Source organism: Felis catus, chromosome A3 (assembly GCF_018350175.1).
Source record: "Felis catus isolate Fca126 chromosome A3, F.catus_Fca126_mat1.0, whole genome shotgun sequence".
NCBI lineage: Eukaryota > Metazoa > Chordata > Mammalia > Carnivora > Felidae > Felis > Felis catus.
In genome coordinates this window covers 33,876,586-33,897,411 of record NC_058370.1, presented here as the reverse complement: position 1 = coordinate 33,897,411, position 20,826 = coordinate 33,876,586, and the positions used below count along the sequence as shown (strand labels likewise).

The 20,826-nt window shown below is 38.8% G+C and overlaps 1 protein-coding gene across 2 annotated transcripts in view; it reads left to right on the top strand.

Annotated features, from left to right (window-relative positions):
- The first annotated feature begins 14,312 nt into the window (after positions 1-14,312).
- The window catches only part of HAO1 (hydroxyacid oxidase 1), a 46,344-nt gene continuing 39,830 nt past the window's right edge, over positions 14,313-20,826 (top strand). Inside the window, exon 1 of one of the 2 annotated variants that reach the window (XM_045053869.1) lies at positions 14,313-14,490. In XM_045053869.1, the coding sequence (XP_044909804.1) occupies positions 14,354-14,490 (137 nt within the window). In that variant the 5' untranslated portion in view covers positions 14,313-14,353. The remainder of the gene's footprint in view (positions 14,491-20,826) is intronic. The other variant, XM_003983770.5, reaches the window with a different exon arrangement.

Sequence of the window (20,826 nt, the reverse complement as noted above, 5' to 3'; positions counted from 1 at the left end):
TGTCAGTGTGGACCCCTACATGGGGGGCTCGAACCAACAAACAGAGAGATCATGACCTGAGCCAAAAGCAAGAGTGGGACGCTTAACCAACTGAGCCACCAGGCACCACCATCAGGAAATGATGTTTTAAGTAAGCATTTTATATCCTGACATGTAGTTTAGACTTTCACATAGATGTTCTACTTTATTTTGTCTCTGTTTTTAGGACATTGGTTGAGGATTGAATGTTGGCATTTAATGTATCATAATTTTCCCCATTTATATAATGAAGTAGATTTCCAATTTTTATTTTCATGTAGAATTTCTGATTTTCAAGAATGGATTCCTAAATAGTTAAGGGGAAGTATTTCTTTACTTTCTTCCCCTGTGCTGTTCTGTCTCTCTTTCGACCTCACTGGGAATATGTTGGTTTTAAAATGTGACTACCAGTTCTTAGACACACAATTCATTAAGAGTTGGGGTTTCTGTCTCCTTCCCTTTGATCTGGGTGGACTTGAGACTGCTTTGACCAAAAGACAACTTCTGATGCCGGCTGATAAAAAGCCATGTAGCTTATGCATTGTTTGCTAGAACATTCACTCTTGGAGTGCTAAGCCATTGTCATGTAAGAAGTTCAAGCACCCTAGGCTATCATCATGTTGAGGAAGTTCTAGCAACCTGAAGAAGCTTAATGTAGTAGATGTTCTAGATGACAGTCTCAGCTGATCCTAGCCTTTGAAACATCCCAGCCACGGTGTTAGATATGTGAGTGATTAGCCTTTTGATGATTCTAGCCTCTATCCATTCATGTCATACCATCGGAGGCCCCACATCACAGAACAGAGTAAAGCCATCCTTGCTTGCTTTGTCCAAATTCCTTACACTCAGAATACATGAGCATAACAAAATGGATCTTGCTTTATGTCATAATTTGGAATAGTTTGTCATGCAGCATTGGCTATTTGGAACAGTATATCTTGGGTATATTAGCCACATGTTTTTATTCTTTTCCCCAAGCTGTCTTGTTCCTTTAAAAGGATTTATTGAGCATCATATTGTTATTTGGGTCTTGCTTTGAAATGGCTTCACTTACTCAGTTGTGTTAACAAGGAGTGTGAGAACTGTGTCCTAGATTTGATCCTTGCACAAAACCAAATTTGAAATGGCCTTTATCACTCATACATCTTTTAAATTTTATATTTTATTGACAGGGTTTGGGAACCGCTAGCTTCTTCAAGCTTTTCAAATCCTAACATCTCTGAGCTCTTTCTTTGAAGAATCTTTTGCGTTTCTCCATTGGAGAACCCGGCCAAGACTTTGTGAGCTGATTTATTTTTCTTGTAATAATTCACCCAATGAAGTCAATAGCAGCCAACTCATGATGCATATTTTGCTTCCCAATTCCTTCCCTTAATGGTACATGTTCATTAAGTACATAGTCTATCTCCAAGTTATTGCAAATGACATTAATAATAATGGTTTTGCCACTGCATGACATGCATTTTTACCTTTTTTTTCCCCTCAACAGTTATCCTATCACATATCCCCTAACCAAATACTTAACATTTTTCCTTTATTTGTTACTCCTTTTCTATGTTTTAAGTTTGTCAGAGTGTGTTGGATTCTACTGCAACAATAAAAATTCAAAATTTCAGGGTCTTAAAACAACAGAAGTTCATTCTTGCTCACACTACATAGCCATTTTGGTCTGGCTAGAGGTTATGTTCTATGATACTCACATTTGGAAACTCAGTCTGATGAAACAGCCACTATTTGGAATATTAGTAGTTACTGTGGCAGAAGAAAAGGTAGCCCCAGATGGTCTCAGTTGGCAATTAAATTCTCAGTTGACAAACTATACTTCCACCTGTGATTCCCTGGCCAGAACAGATCTTATGGCCCAACTGTACCACAAGCAATTCAGGACATGCAATCCCAAGATGGGCTTAGGAGACAAAGAGACCTATTTGCCAAAGAGTAGTAATGACAGCTTCAGTGCACAAAGATCAGTTCCAGATGGAAGAAAATACAGGAAAATGCTTTTATGAACCTTAGAGAGCTTTCTAAATAAGACAAAAGAGCCCACAACTAATGAAAAATTTGATTACATTATAAAATTTAAATTTTTGTGCAATAAAAGATTCATAATTAAAGAAAAAAAACACAGACTCCAGCTTTTTGAAAATACTGTGCATTAGGTTTACTAAAAAAAGTCTTTCACAAAACACCTACAGATGTGAAAAAAATATTGAAAGCATATTTTACAATGTGTTGCTGAAATGGCAAAAAGGTAACGTATATTCTCAAGACGCCAAATAAGTAAATGAATAAACATATCAAAAAAAACACAAAATAAAAAACTTAAAGCTAAGCAAAAGCCCAACAGACTGGTAAATGACACTGAACCTGAGGGTTGTCCAAAGGACATCTGTGAAACCCTGTCAACTGAGAGTCTGCATGTGTGGAGTGAGGAGACAAAGCCATGGAGATTCCTGTATGAAGAAAGGAACTAAACAGGCCACCCCCTCAGTGAAGATAGTGGTGATGGGCATGAGCATGGGCAACATCCCTTCCTGCAAGGAGAGACCCAGAGGAAAATGATCTGTTTACACATCCTAGACCTGGGAAATTAGGAAAAACAAAACTGACATTAATAATTCATGACTATCAGTTAGTAGTCAAGTGAGTTGTCACCCACATTCGTACTGAGTGATCTAAAACATGTCAATACAATTATCCTGCTGAAGATAATTTATAGCCATTTTAAATATAACACATATTTCTAAATGCATTAAAATGTTCATAAAATAGTAAGGAATAAACTGACTAAAAATTGGGTGAGAGAAAGAGCCCAGAGAAGAAAGCATAGAGACTTGTCCCCCAAGGGTATGTGTTGATCCCAGTATTGGATCTCTACTTTAAGGGCCTCATGGACATTGGGAAACAGAGAACAAACCATACAGCTTTAAATGTGGATGGGGTAGTGGAGAAATGCAAGTAAACTCTTCACACCCCTCGTCTCCATTTTCAGAATACCCGTAGGTGACTGCTTACAAAGTCAGCCCTACTGCACAGCATGAAAGCGGGAACCTTTCCAGAAGTTTGTAATGATTGCATACCCTTTCATCCCAGCTTAAAGCCAGGAGCTCAAAGGGCAACACATTTAGTGGGTGAACCAGAAAAAAAAATCCACCTAGCTCAAGGCAACTTGCCTGTCTAGGACTTGGCTCTAATTAGAACAAGGTGGGAAAAATAAAGACGGATAATAAGAGAAGGAGCAGAAGGAGGAAGAAGAGGAGGAAGAGAAAGAGGAGAGGAAGAATGGGAAGGAGAGGAAGGGGGGAGGGGAGGAGGAGGAGAATGGAGACAATGACAAAGGAAACTAAGTAAAAGGTGACACAGAGAAAGAGAAGAGAGGAAGGGTGTGGAGAGAGAGTAAAGAAGAAAAAGAAAAGGAATGGAGAATATCTAACCACATGCTATCACACAGCTTTGAGGCTGACATTAGCATTTTTCCTGTGTGAAAAAAGTCAAGAGCTTAGTAAAAATGTACCTCTATATGTATACTTACAAAGGATCTGTCTCCAAATTTTATAAAGAAATTCTGTCACTCGGTCACAATAACAAATCTATATAAGAAATTGCCAAAGACACAAGCAAGCATTTCATAAAGTGGGAAAATAAAAGCTCAATAAATGAGCTCATAAAATATTATCAAACTCATTAGTAAGCAGAAGAATGCAAAGTACCACCACCATGAAATAGTTTTTACCCTTGTGAGAAGTACTCTCTCCAGCTGCCCTGATAGGTTGGCGTCTTGCTGGCATTGATGCCTAGGACACTGTAAACACAGCCCCTCCTAGTGCCTAGAGAAAGGGGAGAGACTGAGATTCCACCAACCCTACACCTCATTGAAGATGAAAAGCCTCTAAAAGGGATAAAAACAGGAAATAAGATATTTTCCAAGCAATGGTGTAAATGACACCTTAAGGCAAATGAGATTGAAGACCAAGGTAAGGATATGGAGTTCTCTACCAGTTCAGGCTCGAACTGTCCTTGAGATGAAGACAGAACAGTTCCCCATGGGTTGGAAAGTATCTAAGTGTTGTGGAGATGGTGAGGCATTATTCTGCTGAACATTTTATTGGGGCATTAGGAAGGGCTGGAAGTGAATTAAGATTTCATTGAGTCTAGTATAGTATAAGAAAAAAAATCTCTATTCTTTGGCCACTGTGAAGGAGAGTGCTCAAATCCAGCAGGTGCCATCAAACCGCAATTTACAGTTCTGATCCCAGACTGGGGGCTGAGGAGGGAGGTGTCATGTGGGCAAGTGCAGCCTGTAGAAGCTTGAACAAGGCTTGAACTTGTTTGGTCACCTTCCACTCTCAGCATCTCACTTCACAGAGACCTAGAGAGGAATGCGTGTCTCCAAAAGAATGTGAGGTATTTAAACAATGCAATTATCACAAATTAAGAAAAGCTTTATAAGCTCCAACTGCTTCTTTCCCCCAAGAGATTAATTAAGCAACATGAGGACTATATTTTAATTTATTCATGAAGATGGTTCTCCAAAATGAGCTGTTGGCCTGCGATTGTGCAGGATGAGAGTAGATTTTTTTTCAACCCTAAAAAAAAAAATCTTCCTTTACTCTCCATCTTGCCAAAGTGGTGGTTATCAAACAATATTATTCCTAAGAATCACTTGGAAGGCTTGTTAAGGAACAATAGCTATAGAATTTGTGATTCAGCAGAACTGGAATGGGGCCTGAGAATTTGCATTTCTTTTTTTATGTTTGTGTATTTATTTATTGAGAGACAGGGAGAGAGAGAGTGCAAGCAGGGGAGGGGCAGAGAGAGAGAGAGAGGGAGAGAGAGAATGCCAAGCAGGCTCCATACTGTCAGCACAGAGCCAAATGTGGGACTCCATCCCACCAACCATGAGATCATGACCTGAGCCAAAACCGAGAGTCGGAAGCTGACCGAGCTGACTGAGCCATGCAGGCACCCTGAGAATTTGCATTTCTAACCAGTTCCCAGGGGGAGGCTAACACTGTTGGTCCTGCTGGTTCAGGGCTACACTTTGAGAAGGACCGGGCCTTCTCTTCCTTAGTTTCACCAGAACTTGGCCTGCTTAAGGTTCACTCTAGAATATTAAGTTGCCTATGCGCCAAAATTACATTAGTTGCAAGGTGCTTACAGTTTTACTCTTTAATTTATTTATTGTTTAATTTACATCCAAGTTAGCATATGGTGCAACAATGATTTCAGGAGTATATTCCTTAATACCCCTTACCCATTTAGACCATCCTCCCTCCCACAACCCCTCCAGCAACCCTCTGTTTGTTCTCTATGTTTTTTTTAAATATATGAAGTTTATTGTCAAATTGGTTTCCATACAACACCCAGTGCTCATCCCAAAAGGTGCCCTCCTCAATACCCATCACCACCCTCCCCTCCCTCCCACCCCCTATCAACCCTCAGTTTGTTCTCAGTTTTTAAGAGTCTCTTATGCTTTGGCTCTCTCCCACTCTAACCTCCTTTTTTTTTTCCTTCCCCTCCCCCCTGGGTTTCTGTTAAGTTTTTCAGGATCCACATAAGAGTGAAAACATATGGTATCTGTCTTTCTCTGTATGGCTTATTTCACTTAGCATCACACTCTCCAGTTCCATCCATGTTGCTACAAAAGGCCATATTTCATTCTTTCTCATTGCCACGTAGTACTCCATTGTGTACATAAACCACAATTTCTTTATCCATTCGTCAGTTGATGGACATTTAGGCTCTTTCCACAATTTGGCTATTGTTGAGAGTGCTGCTATAAACATTGGGGTACAAGTGGCCCTATGCATCAGTACTCCTGTATCCCTTGGGTAAATTCCTAGCAGTGCTATTGCTGGGTCATAGGGTAGGTCTATTTTTAATTTTTTGAGGAACCTCCACACTGTTTTCCAGAGTGGCTGCACCAATTTGCATTCCCACCAACAGTGCAAGAGGGTTCCTGTTTCTCCACATCCTCTCCAGCATCTATAGTCTCCTGATTTGTTCATTTTGGCCACTCTGACTGGCGTGAGGTGATATCTGAGTGTGGTTTTGATTTGTATTTCCCTGATGAGGAGCGACATTGAGCATCTTTTCATGTGCCTGTTGGCCATCCAGATGTCTTCTTTAGAGAAGTGTCTATTCATGTTTTCTGCCCATTTCTTCACTGGATTATTTGTTTTTCGGGTGTGGAGTTTGGTGAGCTCTTTATAGATTCTGGAATCTATCATATAGCCCTTTGTCCTATATGTCATTTGCAAATATCTTTTCCCATTCCGTTGGTTGCCTTTTAGTTTTGTTGGTTGTTTCCTTTGCTGTGCAGAAGCTTTTTATCTTCATAAGGTGTTGTCTATATTTAAGAGTGTTTTATGTTTTGTTCCCCTCCCTGTTTTTATGTTATTTTTGCTTCCTTTCCCTTATGTTCATCTGTTTTGTATCTTAAATTCCTCATGTGAGTGAAGTCATATGATATTTGTCTTTCTCTGACTAATTTCGCTTAGCATAGTACCCTCTAGTTCGATCCGCATAGTTGTAAATGGCAAGATGCAATCTTTTTGATTGCTGAGTATACTCCATTGTATATATATATACAACATCTTTATCCATTCATCCATCAATGGACATTTGGGCTCTTTCCATCCTTTGGTTATTGTTGATAGTGCTGCTATAAACATCAGGGTGCATGTGCCCTTTCAAAACAGCACACTTGTATCCCTTTGATAAATACCTGGTGGTGTAATTGTTGGGTCATAGGGTAGTTCTATTTTTAATTTTTTGAGGAACCTCCATACTGTATTCCAGAAGGCTGTACCAATTTGCATTCCCACAAGCAGTGCAAAAGAGATCCTCTTTCTCCACATCCTCACCAACATCTGTTGTTGCCTGAGTTGTTCATTTTAGCCATCCTGGAAGCTGTGAGGTGGTATCTCATTGTTGTTTTGATTTTTATTTCCCTAATGATGAGTGATGTTGAGCATTTTTTCATGTGTTGGTTGTCCATCTGGATGTCTTCTTTGGAGAAGTGTCTATTCATGTCTTTTGCCCATTTCTTCACTAGATTATTTGTTTTTTGGTTGTTGAGTTTGATAAGTTCTTTATAGATTTTGGATACTAACCCTTTATCTGATATGTCGTTTGCAAATATCTTCTCCCATTCCATCGGTTGCCTTTTAGTTTTGCTGATTGTTTCCTTTGCTGTGCAGACGCTTTTTATTTTGATGAGGTCCAAATAGTTTATTTTTGCTTTTGTTTCCCTTGCCTCTGGAGACGTGTTGAGTAGGAAGTTGCTGCGGCCAAGGTCAAAGGGGTATTTGTCTGCTTTCTCCTAGAGGATTTTGATGGCTTCCTGTCTTATGTTTAGGTCTTTCATCCATTTTGAGTTTATTTTTGTGTATGGTGTAAGAAATTGGTCCAGATTCATTTTGCTGCATGTTTCTGTCCAGTTTTCCCAGCACCATTTGCTGAAGAGACTGTCTTTATTCCATTGGATATTCTTTCCTGCTTTGTCAAAGATTAGTTGGCTGTAAATTTGTGGGTCCATTTCAAATTTCTCTATTCTGTTCCATTGATCTGAGTGTCTGTTTTTGTGCCAGTACCATACTGTCTTGATGATTACAGCTTTGTGAGATGTCTTAAAGTCTGGGAGTGTGATGCCTCCAGCTTTGGTTTTCTTTTTCAAGATTGCTTTGGCTATTCAGGGTCTTTTCTGGTTCCAAACACATTTTAGATGTGTTTGTTCTACTCTGTGAAGAATGCTGGTGTTATTTTTATAGGGATTGCATTGAATATGTAGATTGCTTTGGGTAGTATTGACATTTTAGCAATGTTTATTCTTCAAATCCAGGAGCATGGAATATTTTTCCATTTTTTTTGTGTCTTCTTCTATTTCTTTCATAAGTTTTCTATAGATTTCATTGTATAGATTTTTCACCTCTTTGGTTATATTTATTCCTAGGTATTTTATGGTTTTTGGTGCAGTTATAAATGGGATCAATTCCCTGATTTTTCTTTCTGTTGCTTCATTATTGCTGTATAGGAATGCAACCAATGTCTGTGCATTGATTTTGTATCCTGCAACTTTGCTAAATTCATGGATTAGTTCTAGCAGTTTTTTTGTGGAATCTTTTGGGTTTTCTGAGTATCATGTCATCTGCAAAGACTGAAAATTTGACTTCCTCCTGGCTGATTTGGATGCCTTTTATTCCTTTGTGTTGTCTGATTGCTGAGGCTAAGACTTCCAATACTATGTTGAATAACAGTGGTGAGAGTTGACATCTCTGTTGTGTTTCTGGCCTTAGGGGGAAAGTTTTTTCCCACTGAGGATGATATTAGCAGTGGGTCTTTCATATGCGGCTTTTACGATCTTGAGGTATGATCCTTCTATCCCTACTTTCTTGAGGGTTTTTATCAATAAAGGATGCTGTATTTTGTCAAATGCTTTCTCTGCATCTTTTGAGAGGATCACGTGGTTCTTGTCCTTTCTTTTATTGATGTGATGTATCACATTAATTGTTTTGCAGATATTGAATCAGCCCTGCATCCCAGGTATAAATCCCACTTGGTTGTGGTGAATAATTCTTTTAATGTATTGTTGGATCCACTTGGCTAGTACCTTGTTGAGGATTTTTGCAACCATGTTCATCAGGGAAATTGGTCTACAGTTCTCCTTTTTAGTGGAGTCTTTGTCTGGTTTTGGAACCAAGGTAATACTGGCTTCATAGAAAGAGTTTGGTAGTTTTCCTTCCATTTCTATTTTTTGGAACAACTTCAAGAAAACAGGTGTTAACTCTTCCTTAAATGTTTGGTAGAATTCCCCTGGAAAGCCATCCAGCCCTCGACTCTTGTTTTTTGGTAGATTTTTGATTATTAATTCTATTTCCTTACTGGTTATGGGTCTGTTCAAATTTTCTATTTCTTCCTGTTTCAGCTTTGGTAGTTTATATGTTTCTAGGAATTTGTCCATTTCTTCCAGATTGCCCATTTTATTGGTATATAATTGCTCATAGTATTCTCATATTATTGTTTGTATTTCTGCTGTATTGGTTGTGATCTCTCCTCTTTCATTCTTGATTTTATTTATTTGGGTCCTTACCTTTTTCTTTTTGATCAAACTGGCTAGGGGTTTATCAATTTTGTTAATTCTTTCAAAGGACCAGCTCCTAGATTCATTGATGTGTTCTACTGTTTTTTTGGTTTCGATAGCATTGATTTCTGCTCTAATCTTTATTATTTCCTATCTTCTGCTTGTCTGGGGTTTTATTTGCTGTTCTTTTTCCTGCTCTTTGAGGTATAAGGTTACCTTGTGTATCTGAGAACTTTCTTCCTTTTTTAGGAAGGCCTGGATTGCTATATACTTTCCTCTTATGACCACCTTTGCTGCATCCCACAGATTTTGGGCTGTGGTGTTATCATTTTCATTGGCTTTCATGTACTTTTTAATTTCCTCTTTAATTTCTTGGTTAGCCTATTCATTCTTTAGTAGGATGTTCTTTAGTCTCCAAGTATTTGTTATCTTTCCAAATTTTTTCTTGTGGTTGATTTCGAGTTTCATAGCGTTGTGGCCTGAAAATATGCACAGTATGATCACGATCTTTTTGTACTTGTTGAGGGCTGATTTGTGTCCCAGTATGTGATCTATTCTGGAGAACGTTCCATGTGCACTGGAGAAGAATGTGTATTCTGCTGCTTTAGGATGAAATGTTATGAATATATCTGTTAAGTACCTCCAGTCCAGTGTGTCATTCAACACCATTGTTTCCTTGTTGATTTTCTGTTTAGATGATCTGTCCATTGTTGTAAGTGGGGTGTTGAAATCCCCTACTATTATGGTATTATTATCAATGAGTTTCTTTATGTTTGTGGTTAATTAATTTATATATTTGGGTGCTTTCATGTTTAGAGCATAAATGTTTACAATTGTTAGGTCTTCTTGGTGGATAGACCCCTTAATTATGATATAATGCCCTTCTTCATCTCTTGTTACAGTCTTTATTTTAAAATCTAGATTGTCTGATATAAATATGGCTACTCTGGCTTTCTTTTGTGACTATTAACATGATAGATGGTTCTCCATGCCATTATTTTCAATCTGAAGGTGACTTCAGATCTAAAATGGGTCTCTTGTAAACAGCATATAGAGGCATCTTGTTTTCTTATCCATTCTGTTACCCTGTGTCTTTTTATTGGAGTGTTCAGCCTGTTGATATTTAGAGTGGGTACTGAAAGTTATGAATATATTGCCATTATGTCACCTGTAGAATTGGAGTTTCTGGTAGTGTTTTTTGGTCCTTTCTAGTCTTTGATGCTTTTGGATTTTGGGGGTTTTGGGGGTTTTGGGTTTTTTTTTTGGTTTTTGCTTTTGTTTTTGTTTTTTCATCTTTTCTCCCCTCAGAGAGTCCCTCTTAAAATTTCTTGCAGGACTCATTTAGTGGTCACAAACTCCTTTAATTTTTGTTTGTCTGGGAAACTTTATCTCTCCTTCCATTTTAAATAACAGCTTTGCTGGATAAAGAATTCTGGGCAGCATATTTTTCTGATTCAGCACATTGAATATATCCTGCCATTCCTTTCTGGCCTGCCAAGTTTCTGTGGCTAAGTCTACTTCATACCTGATTTATCTTCCCTTGTAGGTTAAGGACTTCTTTTCCCTTGCTGCATTCATGATTCTTTCCTTGCCTGAGTATTTTGTGATTTTTGACTATGATATGCCTTATTAATGGTCAGTTTTAGTTGAATCTAATGGGAATCATTTGTGCTGCCTGGATTTTGATGTCTGTGTGTTTCCCCAGATTAGGAAAGTTTTCTACTATGATTTGGTCACTTAAATTGTCTACCATTTTTTCTCTCTTCATCTGGGACCCCTATGATTCTGATGTTGTTCCTTTTTAATGAGTCACTGAGTGCTCTAATTTTTATTTCATCTCTTTGCCTTAGTCTCCCTCTTCTTTTCTGCTTCATTATTCTCCATAAGTTTGTCCTCTATATTGCTGATTTGCTGCTGTGCCTTATCCATCCTTGCCACTGTGGCATGCATTCGAGATTGCAGCTCAGTTATAGCAATTTTTATTTCATCCTGACTAGCTTTTACTTCTTTCATCTGTGCAGAAAGGGATTTTAATCTATTTTCAATCCCAGCTAGTATTCTTTTTATAGTGATTCTAAATTCAAGTTCAGACATCTGCTTATATCTGTGTTGATTACATCCCTGGCTGTCATTTCCTCCTGTTCTTTCTTTTGAGGTGAATTCTTTCATTTCATCATTTTGGAGGAATAAAAGGAATTAATAAGGTAAAAAAATTAAAAACAACACAAAGAAATCAAATAAAGGGTACCAGATCCTAGGTGTGTTTCGGTCTGGTTGTTGAAAGAAGCTTGATAGATTAGAGAAAAAAGGGAAAGATAAGAAAGGAAATAAAAGATAAAAGAAAAAAGGGAAAAAAAGAAAATGTTTGAAAATTTGAAAAAATAGAATAAAATGAAATGATGAAAGTAAAATATAATTTAAAAAATTTACAAAAAAGTAAAAAATGTAGTAGAACAAAATTAAAGAAAAATATTTTTAATAAAAATGGAAGATAATAGATTTTTCGCTTTCTGTATTCAAGAATAAGAAAAGAAAAAGAAAAAAAATTGAATAAAAGGACCAGTGAACAGAATGAAGTACGATTGAAATTACATCTGTTTTCCCATAGATGTCAAGCTATGAAGCACTTTATAGTCCATAAACTAAGCAGGTGGAGAGACTTTGTCAAGAGCATTGTAGGCGCAGTTGGGTGGGGTTTAGTGCAATGGTTCCATTCTCCACTAGATGGTGCTGCTTAGCTTACTGGGGTGGATTGCTGGGGCACTTGTAGGCAAGCATGCGCATGCTCCGGAGGGGTGAAAATGGCATTACCCAGCTACCAAGCAGTGTTTCAGGGTTTATGGAAAATCACAGCACACATCTGGTGCCAGGTATCACCCTTGACATCCTTGTTCCAACACCAGCGAATGTGGTTGTTCCCTGGGGTGTGCTGGAACCTATGATTGTGGGGTGGCCACACAGCCTCTACCAAATGTCCTCCCAGCAGGGGAACTGCCTCTCCCCATATGGCCCAAGGACCACTTGGACCTCATTCTCTCCTCCTGTGGATTCACCCTTCCCACCAGAGCACCACCAGGTATGAGCTGTGGACTTTCAGACTTTGTACTCCCCCTGTTTATAGAGTCTTAATGGAATTTAAACCTCTACTTTCTCTTTTCTCCCTTTTTTTGTTCAGTCCTTGTAGCTGTTTCCACTTTTCCACTTTCTCTCCATCTGCTTTGGGTTGGGGGGTGCTTTTCCCATACTCTCCCCCACCCCCCACCCTGTCTCTGTTCTCTTTCTGCAAGCAAAAGCAGCTCCCTGTCCTCTGCGGCTTCTCTTTCCCCCAGTTCACCTCTCTCCACTGCATACCTGCTGAATTCTATGGTTCAGGTTGTGCAGATTGTTGTGTTAATCCTCAAATCAGTTTCCTAGGTGTGCAAGATGGTTTAGTGTTGATCTGGCTGCATTTCAGGGATGAGAGATGCAAAAAAAAAAAAAAAAGCAAGGTGCTTACAGTTTTAACAATTATTAAAATTGTAATGAAAATGTATTTTAATCTGCAAAATTTGAATTAATTCTTAGCAGAATTAAGATTCCTTAGTCAACTTTCTCAGTAACTTCAGTAACTATAAAATTGAGTTATGTTTTGTAGGACTCTCTTATCATATTAACAGATGTTTACATTCCAATAGCAATTAAAATTTTTTTTAATGTTTATTTTTGAGAGAGAGAGACAGAGCATAAGAGGTGAGGGATAGAGAGAGAGAGGGAAACACAGAATCTGAAACAGGCTCCAGGCTCTGAGCTGTCAGCACAGAGTCCAACGCAAGGTTCCAATTTGGGAATAGCAAGATCATGACCTAGGCCAAAGACAGATGCTTAACCAACTGAGCCACCCAGGCATCCGTTCCAATAACAATTTTAATGTCATTTTACCTATTGCCACACTGATGCAAAAAGTACTTTGGGAATGAACCTATGTTCAATTCAATGCCCAATCCTGACAGCTTAAAGCTTTTAATTAAATTAAGGGGTAGGAAAGTGAGGCCACACGGTGGTTTAGCAACCAACTCATACTGTGGGCAACTGAAGGCTGCAACAGAGAATACACACGAAGGAGGGGTATTTATGGGTATTTATGTACCAGCTCCCTTGAGTCTTTGATTGAAGACTTGGTGGAGGGCTGTCCCTTAGAGCATTGACTCCATAGCACTGTGGTATGACAAGTGGATAGAAAAGTAGGGTCCAAGTTGAAGAGAACATTCTTGTGCAGAGACAGGCAGTTGGAATGCAGCTGCTGAATGGCTGGTGAGCAGCTTAAATTGGAGACTCCTGGACTGAAACCCAGGTCTGACTGATGTCAAAGCCATTTTTTTCTAATTCAAATCTTCCCCCAAGTATTCCATGATTGAGTGAAATTTTAGATGGAGACCACAAGGTCTTTGGAATGGCACCTCTCTAACATATTCCCCAGAATGAGACAAGACTCTTTAAAATTAGCTGTAGGGGTGCCTGGTAGCTCAGTTTATTGATCATCCAGCTTTTGATTTTAGCTCAGTTGTAATCTCAAGGGTGATCTCCACGTTCATGGGATGAAGTCCCCTGTTGGGCTCTGTGCTGACAGTGTGGAGCCTGTTTGGGATTCTCTCTCTCCCTCTCTCTCACTCTCTGCCCCTCCCCCACTCACACGTGCATATCCTTTCTCTCTCAAAAGAAATAAATAAACATTAAAGAATCAGCTGTTAAATGTGGGCTTACTGTTCCTTGCTAAAGCCAAATTTCTGTAATCAGCTGAAATCGTATTACGTAGAGACCCTATTTTTACAGATCCTCCATTCTATAAGCTCTTTGTCACATGATATGTTCATGGTCCAAATGTGGAAGAAAACTGAGCCGGCAGCCCATTCTAGGTTCCAAGCAAAGTGCAAACATACATATCATGTGAAAGAAGCAGCCTTAGTTAGAACTGAGCCAAGAGGGGTCATGCAAGTACTTCTCTATATCCTTCAGTTTTGATATAACAGCTAATCCCCTTCTGCTCCTCCCCAGGCCCTCCTCATGGCTTAGATGTGGCTGTTCTTTGGCAGACAGCTGTTACATGAAATTGCAAAATCTAAGCACATATTTGCTCACTTAATGGAAGCAACAGAGAAATAAATCTGAACTTTGGAAAAAGTCTATTAATAATTAACAGATAGTGAAATTATCAAGATATAGAATGCTATGCAGGAAAAAAAATCCCAAATCTTGGGTTTGGAATAAACTGTGAAAATGTTTACCCGGTTAGTTTGTATCAGTGATTATGAACAACATGCTAAATCAGTACTTCAGAAGTCTGTATATGACTATTACAGGTCTGGGGCAAATGATCAGGAAACATTGGCTGATAATGTTGCAGCATTTTCCAGGTAAGAAAATTTATTTATTTTTAAATCATGTTTTGTGTAATTACATGAAGACATTCTACCAAAATAAGACCTCAGGTTTTAATGTTGTTGATGTGAAATTATCCGTCTAGATAGATGCTTAGTAGAGAGGGAAAAATTCTTGGGGCTGTGAGAAATTTTGGGCTATCAAACTGTTTAAAAATATCCCAAGCCTGGGAATCTCAAACCATTGACTGAAAAAGCCACCCCTAATTGTCCTCACATGGAATTATGTGGATAATTAATTTGACTATATATAAAAATAGTGATGCATTCTAAAGACTCTACTGTCTTTTTCTCTGAGTTGGACAGTGAGGGTCTATGAGCATGGTGTAGGAAGCGGTTAGCACTAGGTTCAAGATAGCCATCTTATCTGGTTGAACCAGATCGGATTGTTGCCTCAAATGTTCCCATCCTGCTGGCTTTCCCTTATCATTCATTTTGATTATTGTTGTCTCAACTTTCACTTTAGATTTCAATTTGTCTATATAACATTAATCTTTCAACGTTGCTGCTTCATCCATCATCCAAAGTGCTTCACCTACCTCTGTTTCCAAATTAGTTTTCCCTTGCCTTTCATATTTCAAAGCACAAGATGGTAGGTGTCACGGTTTATGTTTTCTGTTTGTAATAAAAACAATAAACAAAATAACTTTAAAGGAGTGTTTTTCTCTCAGCAGTTGCAAAATGGTTTATTTGCTGGAGTAGGGGAGGAGAACCCTCCATACACTATACTCTCTTAAACTCATCCATCTTACATTACAGCCTTTAGTAAAGCTAGTGAATATTGTGGGTGTTCATTGATGGTGATAAATTAAAGAAAAAGGGTAGAAGATATCCAGAAGAAAGTATCTGCTTTCCTGCTTGGCTTCTTCTGTCTAGAGCAAAATCTCTCAAAAATCACTTTTCTATGTGTAAATTAGGAAAAATGAGATGATTCTAACCAAGGTGGTCCCTGGCAAATAGCACCGATGTACTCTCAGGAGTCTGAGAATGGGGTGAAGGATGGGGCCTCCCCCAAACTTCTCTAAGCCTTGACTTTGTCTCAGTTCTTCCCTGGAACCCACATGGCTCTTCTGTGGAAGAGCCACAGAAAGGGAAAATTTGGCTAAGAGTGGAGGGGCTTAAAATTCTGTATGATCTTTTTCAATCATTTAACATTCTGGGCCTCTCCAAACTTTTCTGTTCCTGGAAGATGTCCCTTCCTGGGCCCAATAGCAGCTCCGTTCACCGGGTAATATGGCTTACCTCCTGGTAATCTCCTGAAAACAACACTTTAACCCAAAAAGGTTATTTTAACCAAGGAAATTTCAGGCCCTTGACAGGTGTATGGAGTTGGTGTCTCCTTGCATTTCTTATGTCATAATGCTCAGGTGACCATCTATTTCCTCAAACCCCCTTTAACACCCTTCCGCTCATGCTACTTAATTAATGGACTCATGCTTATTAGGAATCTCTATAGGCTAGGTTCTATACTACATGCTGAGGATAGAGCAATGAGCCAGACAAAGCTCCTGTTCACAGGTGCTTACATTCCAATGGATGCACATTGACCTTTGACTTCCATAATGCTGGTGGGTTGAATTGATGCAAAATGTACCCCGAACAACTGGCCTAGTAGAGGCCTTAAAGAGAGAGCCAAGGGGTGCAGCACATACAGGCACCTCTGCAACCCTAGAAATTCTGGAAGCTTTGTCAGACATAGAAGGCATTGTTGAGTTCCAAGTTGTGGACTGGAAGAGTGCCTCATGCTTGTGTGGGTTTCATGGTACTCCAGTAAGTATTCCCACCCTGTGCATGTACTCAGTAACTTCAGGACAGAGCACAGATAATGAGAAAGAGTTTGCAATGCCATCCTTTCCATGAACCTTGATCTTTCCTTTTTGTTCAGCTTGAAAGGGAAAAAACATGGATTAATCAACTTTCTCTGGAAGTTGGCTGATGCTATTTTATGATCAACCACTTGAAGAGTTTTTATATTGCAACAAACGTTAGCGGCCATTGCTTATCTAACACCTCAATTCCTCTTTTCTTGTGTAACTTTCTGGGTGACCCTTCATTCCTCACCTTGTATCATTGAGCTGATCACATGGAACTAAGAATAGATTTTCTGCCAGAGTTGTGGTGGCTTTGGGTTGACGGGATGAAGGAAATCAATCTGAACTCTCTCATTCTGATTCAAATGAAGACTGCAAAACAACCAAACCTCAGATAACCTGTTGTGACACAGTGTCAGGGCATTTTAAAGACATTTATGAAATGTGTACACTTTCCCTCCCACAAGCACAACAAAAGGTCATTCATAGTGACAGCTGTTATCTCTCTGTGCTCAGCTCTGACAATCACATTTTGGAGTTTTGGGGATATGGCTCACTTATGTGACCTAGCAGTTGCTTGTAAACTTTTCTGGGGTAAGACTTGCAACTCTAATGTTATCATGGCTAAAAACTGATAAAATAAAATAAAATACAAAAAGACACCTGAAGTCAAATAGATGGAACCATACTGAAGAACAAAGTTACCTATCGTAAACATTTTGAGAACAGTAGGTGTTAGCTTGCAACATTTTGCATGATTGGAATCATCATGACCTGATTGGAGTTAACTTAAACACACACACACACACACACACACACACACACACACACACACACACACAGTATGTTGTTTCTCTTACACATTAACTCAGTGTATCCTTCTCAACCATGGTCTGCACTTTGTGGCTTCTGATGAAATCATCACTAGTGGAAACTTAATTCTATAATTTGGGTGTCTAGAAGTCCTGATGAAGTTAGAAAATGAAGCTCCTTTCTTTTCTGTTGTGTCATTTATTGACACTGAAAATGGGGTGATTTTCTTTTCAATAACAGGTGATAAAGTGATGTCATTATTCCTTTATTGCAGTGCCTCACAGGTTGATAGTGATCCAATTAAATGTTTTAAAGATGTCACAATATTAAGAATGAAGGGTAAAAAATAAGATTACAAGGGCTCCAGGGTGGCTCAGTCGGATAAGCGTCGGACTCTCAATTTCGGCTTGGGTCATGATCTCAATGTTCGAGAGTTTGAGCCCCAAGTTGGGCTCTGCGCTGACTGTGAAGAGCCTGCTTGGGATCCTCTCTCTTTGCCCCTCCCCTGCTCTCCCTCTCTCTCTGTCTCTCTAAAAAAAAATTTTTTTAAATGTTTTAAAAATAAGATTACAAAAATTGTGTTTTGTATACGTATTTACATACATTTTATTTGCTTTAAATAGTTTAAACAATTAATGTGAAGAAATTGGACTGCAGTATGATCATCTTACAGACTTATGAAACATTAATTCACTGTGTTCAGTTGATGGGATTCAGTAACAGCACTTGGCTTTACAGCTGGGTGATAAGTGTCTTCCTTCAAATACAGTATCCCATCTTGGGGAGTGTATACATCACCAGATTTTTTTGTAAATTAAATGTGAGGCTTTTGTTGGATGTGAAGGGTGGGTCAAAAGTTCTGTGAAAAGATCCCCACCTTTACCCCCTACTTCCTTTACTCGGTCATCTTATTTTCCATCCTTCGAAAGAGGTTTATTATTTGATTGGTTCAATTGTTTTGTCCATCTTCATATCCTTTTTCCAAAGTGGAAGTGTGCTCATAAGAGCACAGTCCAAGGTTACATTCAGCTACTATTTGATGTAAGACTGTGAAAAAAAAAAAATCACTTCTATTGGGGGTGGAGTCAGGTGGGACTCGGAAAGCTATTGGAACTACTTGACAAGGTTAGTTGTAATTGTTCTTTGGAAAATATCAAAAAATGGAAAACTTTTTAGATAACATACACTTCCCACTCCATTGATCTTATATAATTTTGCCTGAAACTTGCATTTTGTGCATTGGTTGGTGAGTCTCCGTAATGTCACCGTCAGAACAGAAAATAATGTGTGTGGGAAAGCCAAGAACACAGTTATTAAAGGGACTGCGCCACCATGTGGACAATCATAAATAAAGCTACTGTCTGGAGATAGAAAGGTTGAGCCTTGACTTCTACATAGGAATTAACATTTAACAATGTCCTTTCTGACACACACACACACACACACACACACACACACACACACACGATGCCCAGCAGCTCTGTGTGTGCTCTTCATAAAAGCTTTCATTGTTTCCTCAGCTCTAAGTAAATATTAATGCCTTCCAAGGCCAACAGCTGCTATTAAAATCGTTTTCTCTCATTCTCGTAATACACTTAGAGATGATTGGTAATAAAAACTCTCTTCAAGGCTTCTGCCTTTCCCCCTTCAAAATGGAGATCAAAGAAGCATGCTGTGAGGGTCAGTCCAAAAGGAAAGACTTCCAGCAGCAAAGCATGTGGTGTGACAGAAAATAATGACAATTATGATGTTCAAAGGAATTGCAGAGAAATCACACAGTAAAACTTCTTTATTATGCTTTTCAAGGGCTGGATGTTTTTACTTTATTATGTGGGGAAGGGTTAGATTACAGACCCAAAGCAACATGAAGGCAGAATTTCTTCTTCCACTACAGGAAGTAGGCTCCAGTTAAGACCTTGGAGGTTCAATTTATTTTGGTTACTACATTTCTAAATCACACTTCAGTATATTAACTAAAAATCTTGTTCTCTCTGGAAGCAAAGTAAAATCTAGGTAATAAAAGGTGAGGGCTGGTTAGGTATGTATGTATGTGTTACACACATGTTTGTTTCTTAGTGCTCATTAGAAAGACGGCTGTATTTTCTTCAGTTCTAATGAGTTACTAATGAGAAAAATAATCCTGAACAAATAGGACATATAAATTTCGCTGAGAGGAAAGAGAACTTGTTCTCCTGTAAATTTTACTAGTAAAGTTTTTGGTTCTTGGTTTATTGATAGTTTTCATTACAACACAAAAGAATTGCAGGAAAAGTCATTTAAGATCGTGTTCAGGAGTCAAAAATTCTTCAAGCGAAAAGTCCAGTTTCTGCCAAATACCCTTTTAGAAGAAAATGCACAATTAAACTAAAAAGAATTATCTTCCCTCATCACCATACTTCAGTGGATACTGACTTCCGTTTAAGAATTTTGAAGAAACCACATTATAATTTTATTTTTTTAAGTTTTTTTAAATGTTTACTTAATTTGGAGAGAGAGAGAGAAAGAGAGACAGTGCGAGTGGGGGAGGGGCAGATAGAGAAGGAGACACAGAATCCAAAGCAGGCTCCAGGCTCTGAGCTGTCAGCACAGAGCCTGACCTGGGTCTCAAACTCACCAACCATGAGATCATGACCTGAGCCGGCATCAGATGCTTAACAGACTGAGGCACCCAGGCACTGCACCACATTAAAATTTTAAAAGTAATTACCTGAAGTTACTGTCTGTTATTTGAAAAGAAAAACGAAAAACAAGAAGGACAAACTGTACATAATATATCTTTTTTTTTAATTTTTAATTTTTTTTGAGAGAGAGCAAGTGCACAAGTTGGTGAGAGAGGCAGCAGGGGAGGGAGAGAGAGAGAGGGAGAGAGAGGGAGAGAGAGAGAGAGAGAGTGTGTGTGTGTGTGAATCCTAAGCAGGTTCCACTCTCAGTGAGGAGCCTGACTCAGGGCTCAATCCCACAACCTTGGGCTCATGACCTGAGCCAAAATCAAAAGTCAGATCCTCAACCAACTGAGCCACCCGGGTACCCCTCTTCTTAAAGTATAATCTAATCCATGTTTTTGTATACCATCTTCAAAATGACCTGGAGAAAGTGAAATGAAAGCTATGTTCACACAAAAACATTTGCATAAATGTTTACAGCAGCTTTATTTAAAATTGCTTCAAACTGGAAATGTTCCAAATATTTCTTAGCTGGGGAATGGGCAAACAGACTGTGGTACTTCTGTACAGCAGAATATTGTTCATCAACCAAAAGGAACAAATTATAGATGCACATGGCAACATGGATGAATCTCAAATGCATTGTGCTAAGTGAAAGAAGGCAGACTCAAGAGGCTACATACTTTATGATTCCATTTATATGTTCTTGCGAAGTAAAACTATATGGACAGAAAAAATACCGGTGGTTGTGAGAGGGTTGGTGGGAGACAGAGTTTCACTGCTAAGGGAAATGGGGAAATTTTTAAAGATGGTGAACTGTTCTTGATTGTCTTGGCACTTATACGACTGCATGCATTTGACAAAGCTCCCCAAACTGGACACTCACGTGGGTGAATCCTACATATGTTAACTACACCTCACTAAGAAGGATAGCTTGTGAAATTCATTATTATCTTATTGCTAACATGCTATCTTAACAAGCATTGAAATTGCCCCTTTTCCTTCAATTTTGCTATTTGCTGCGT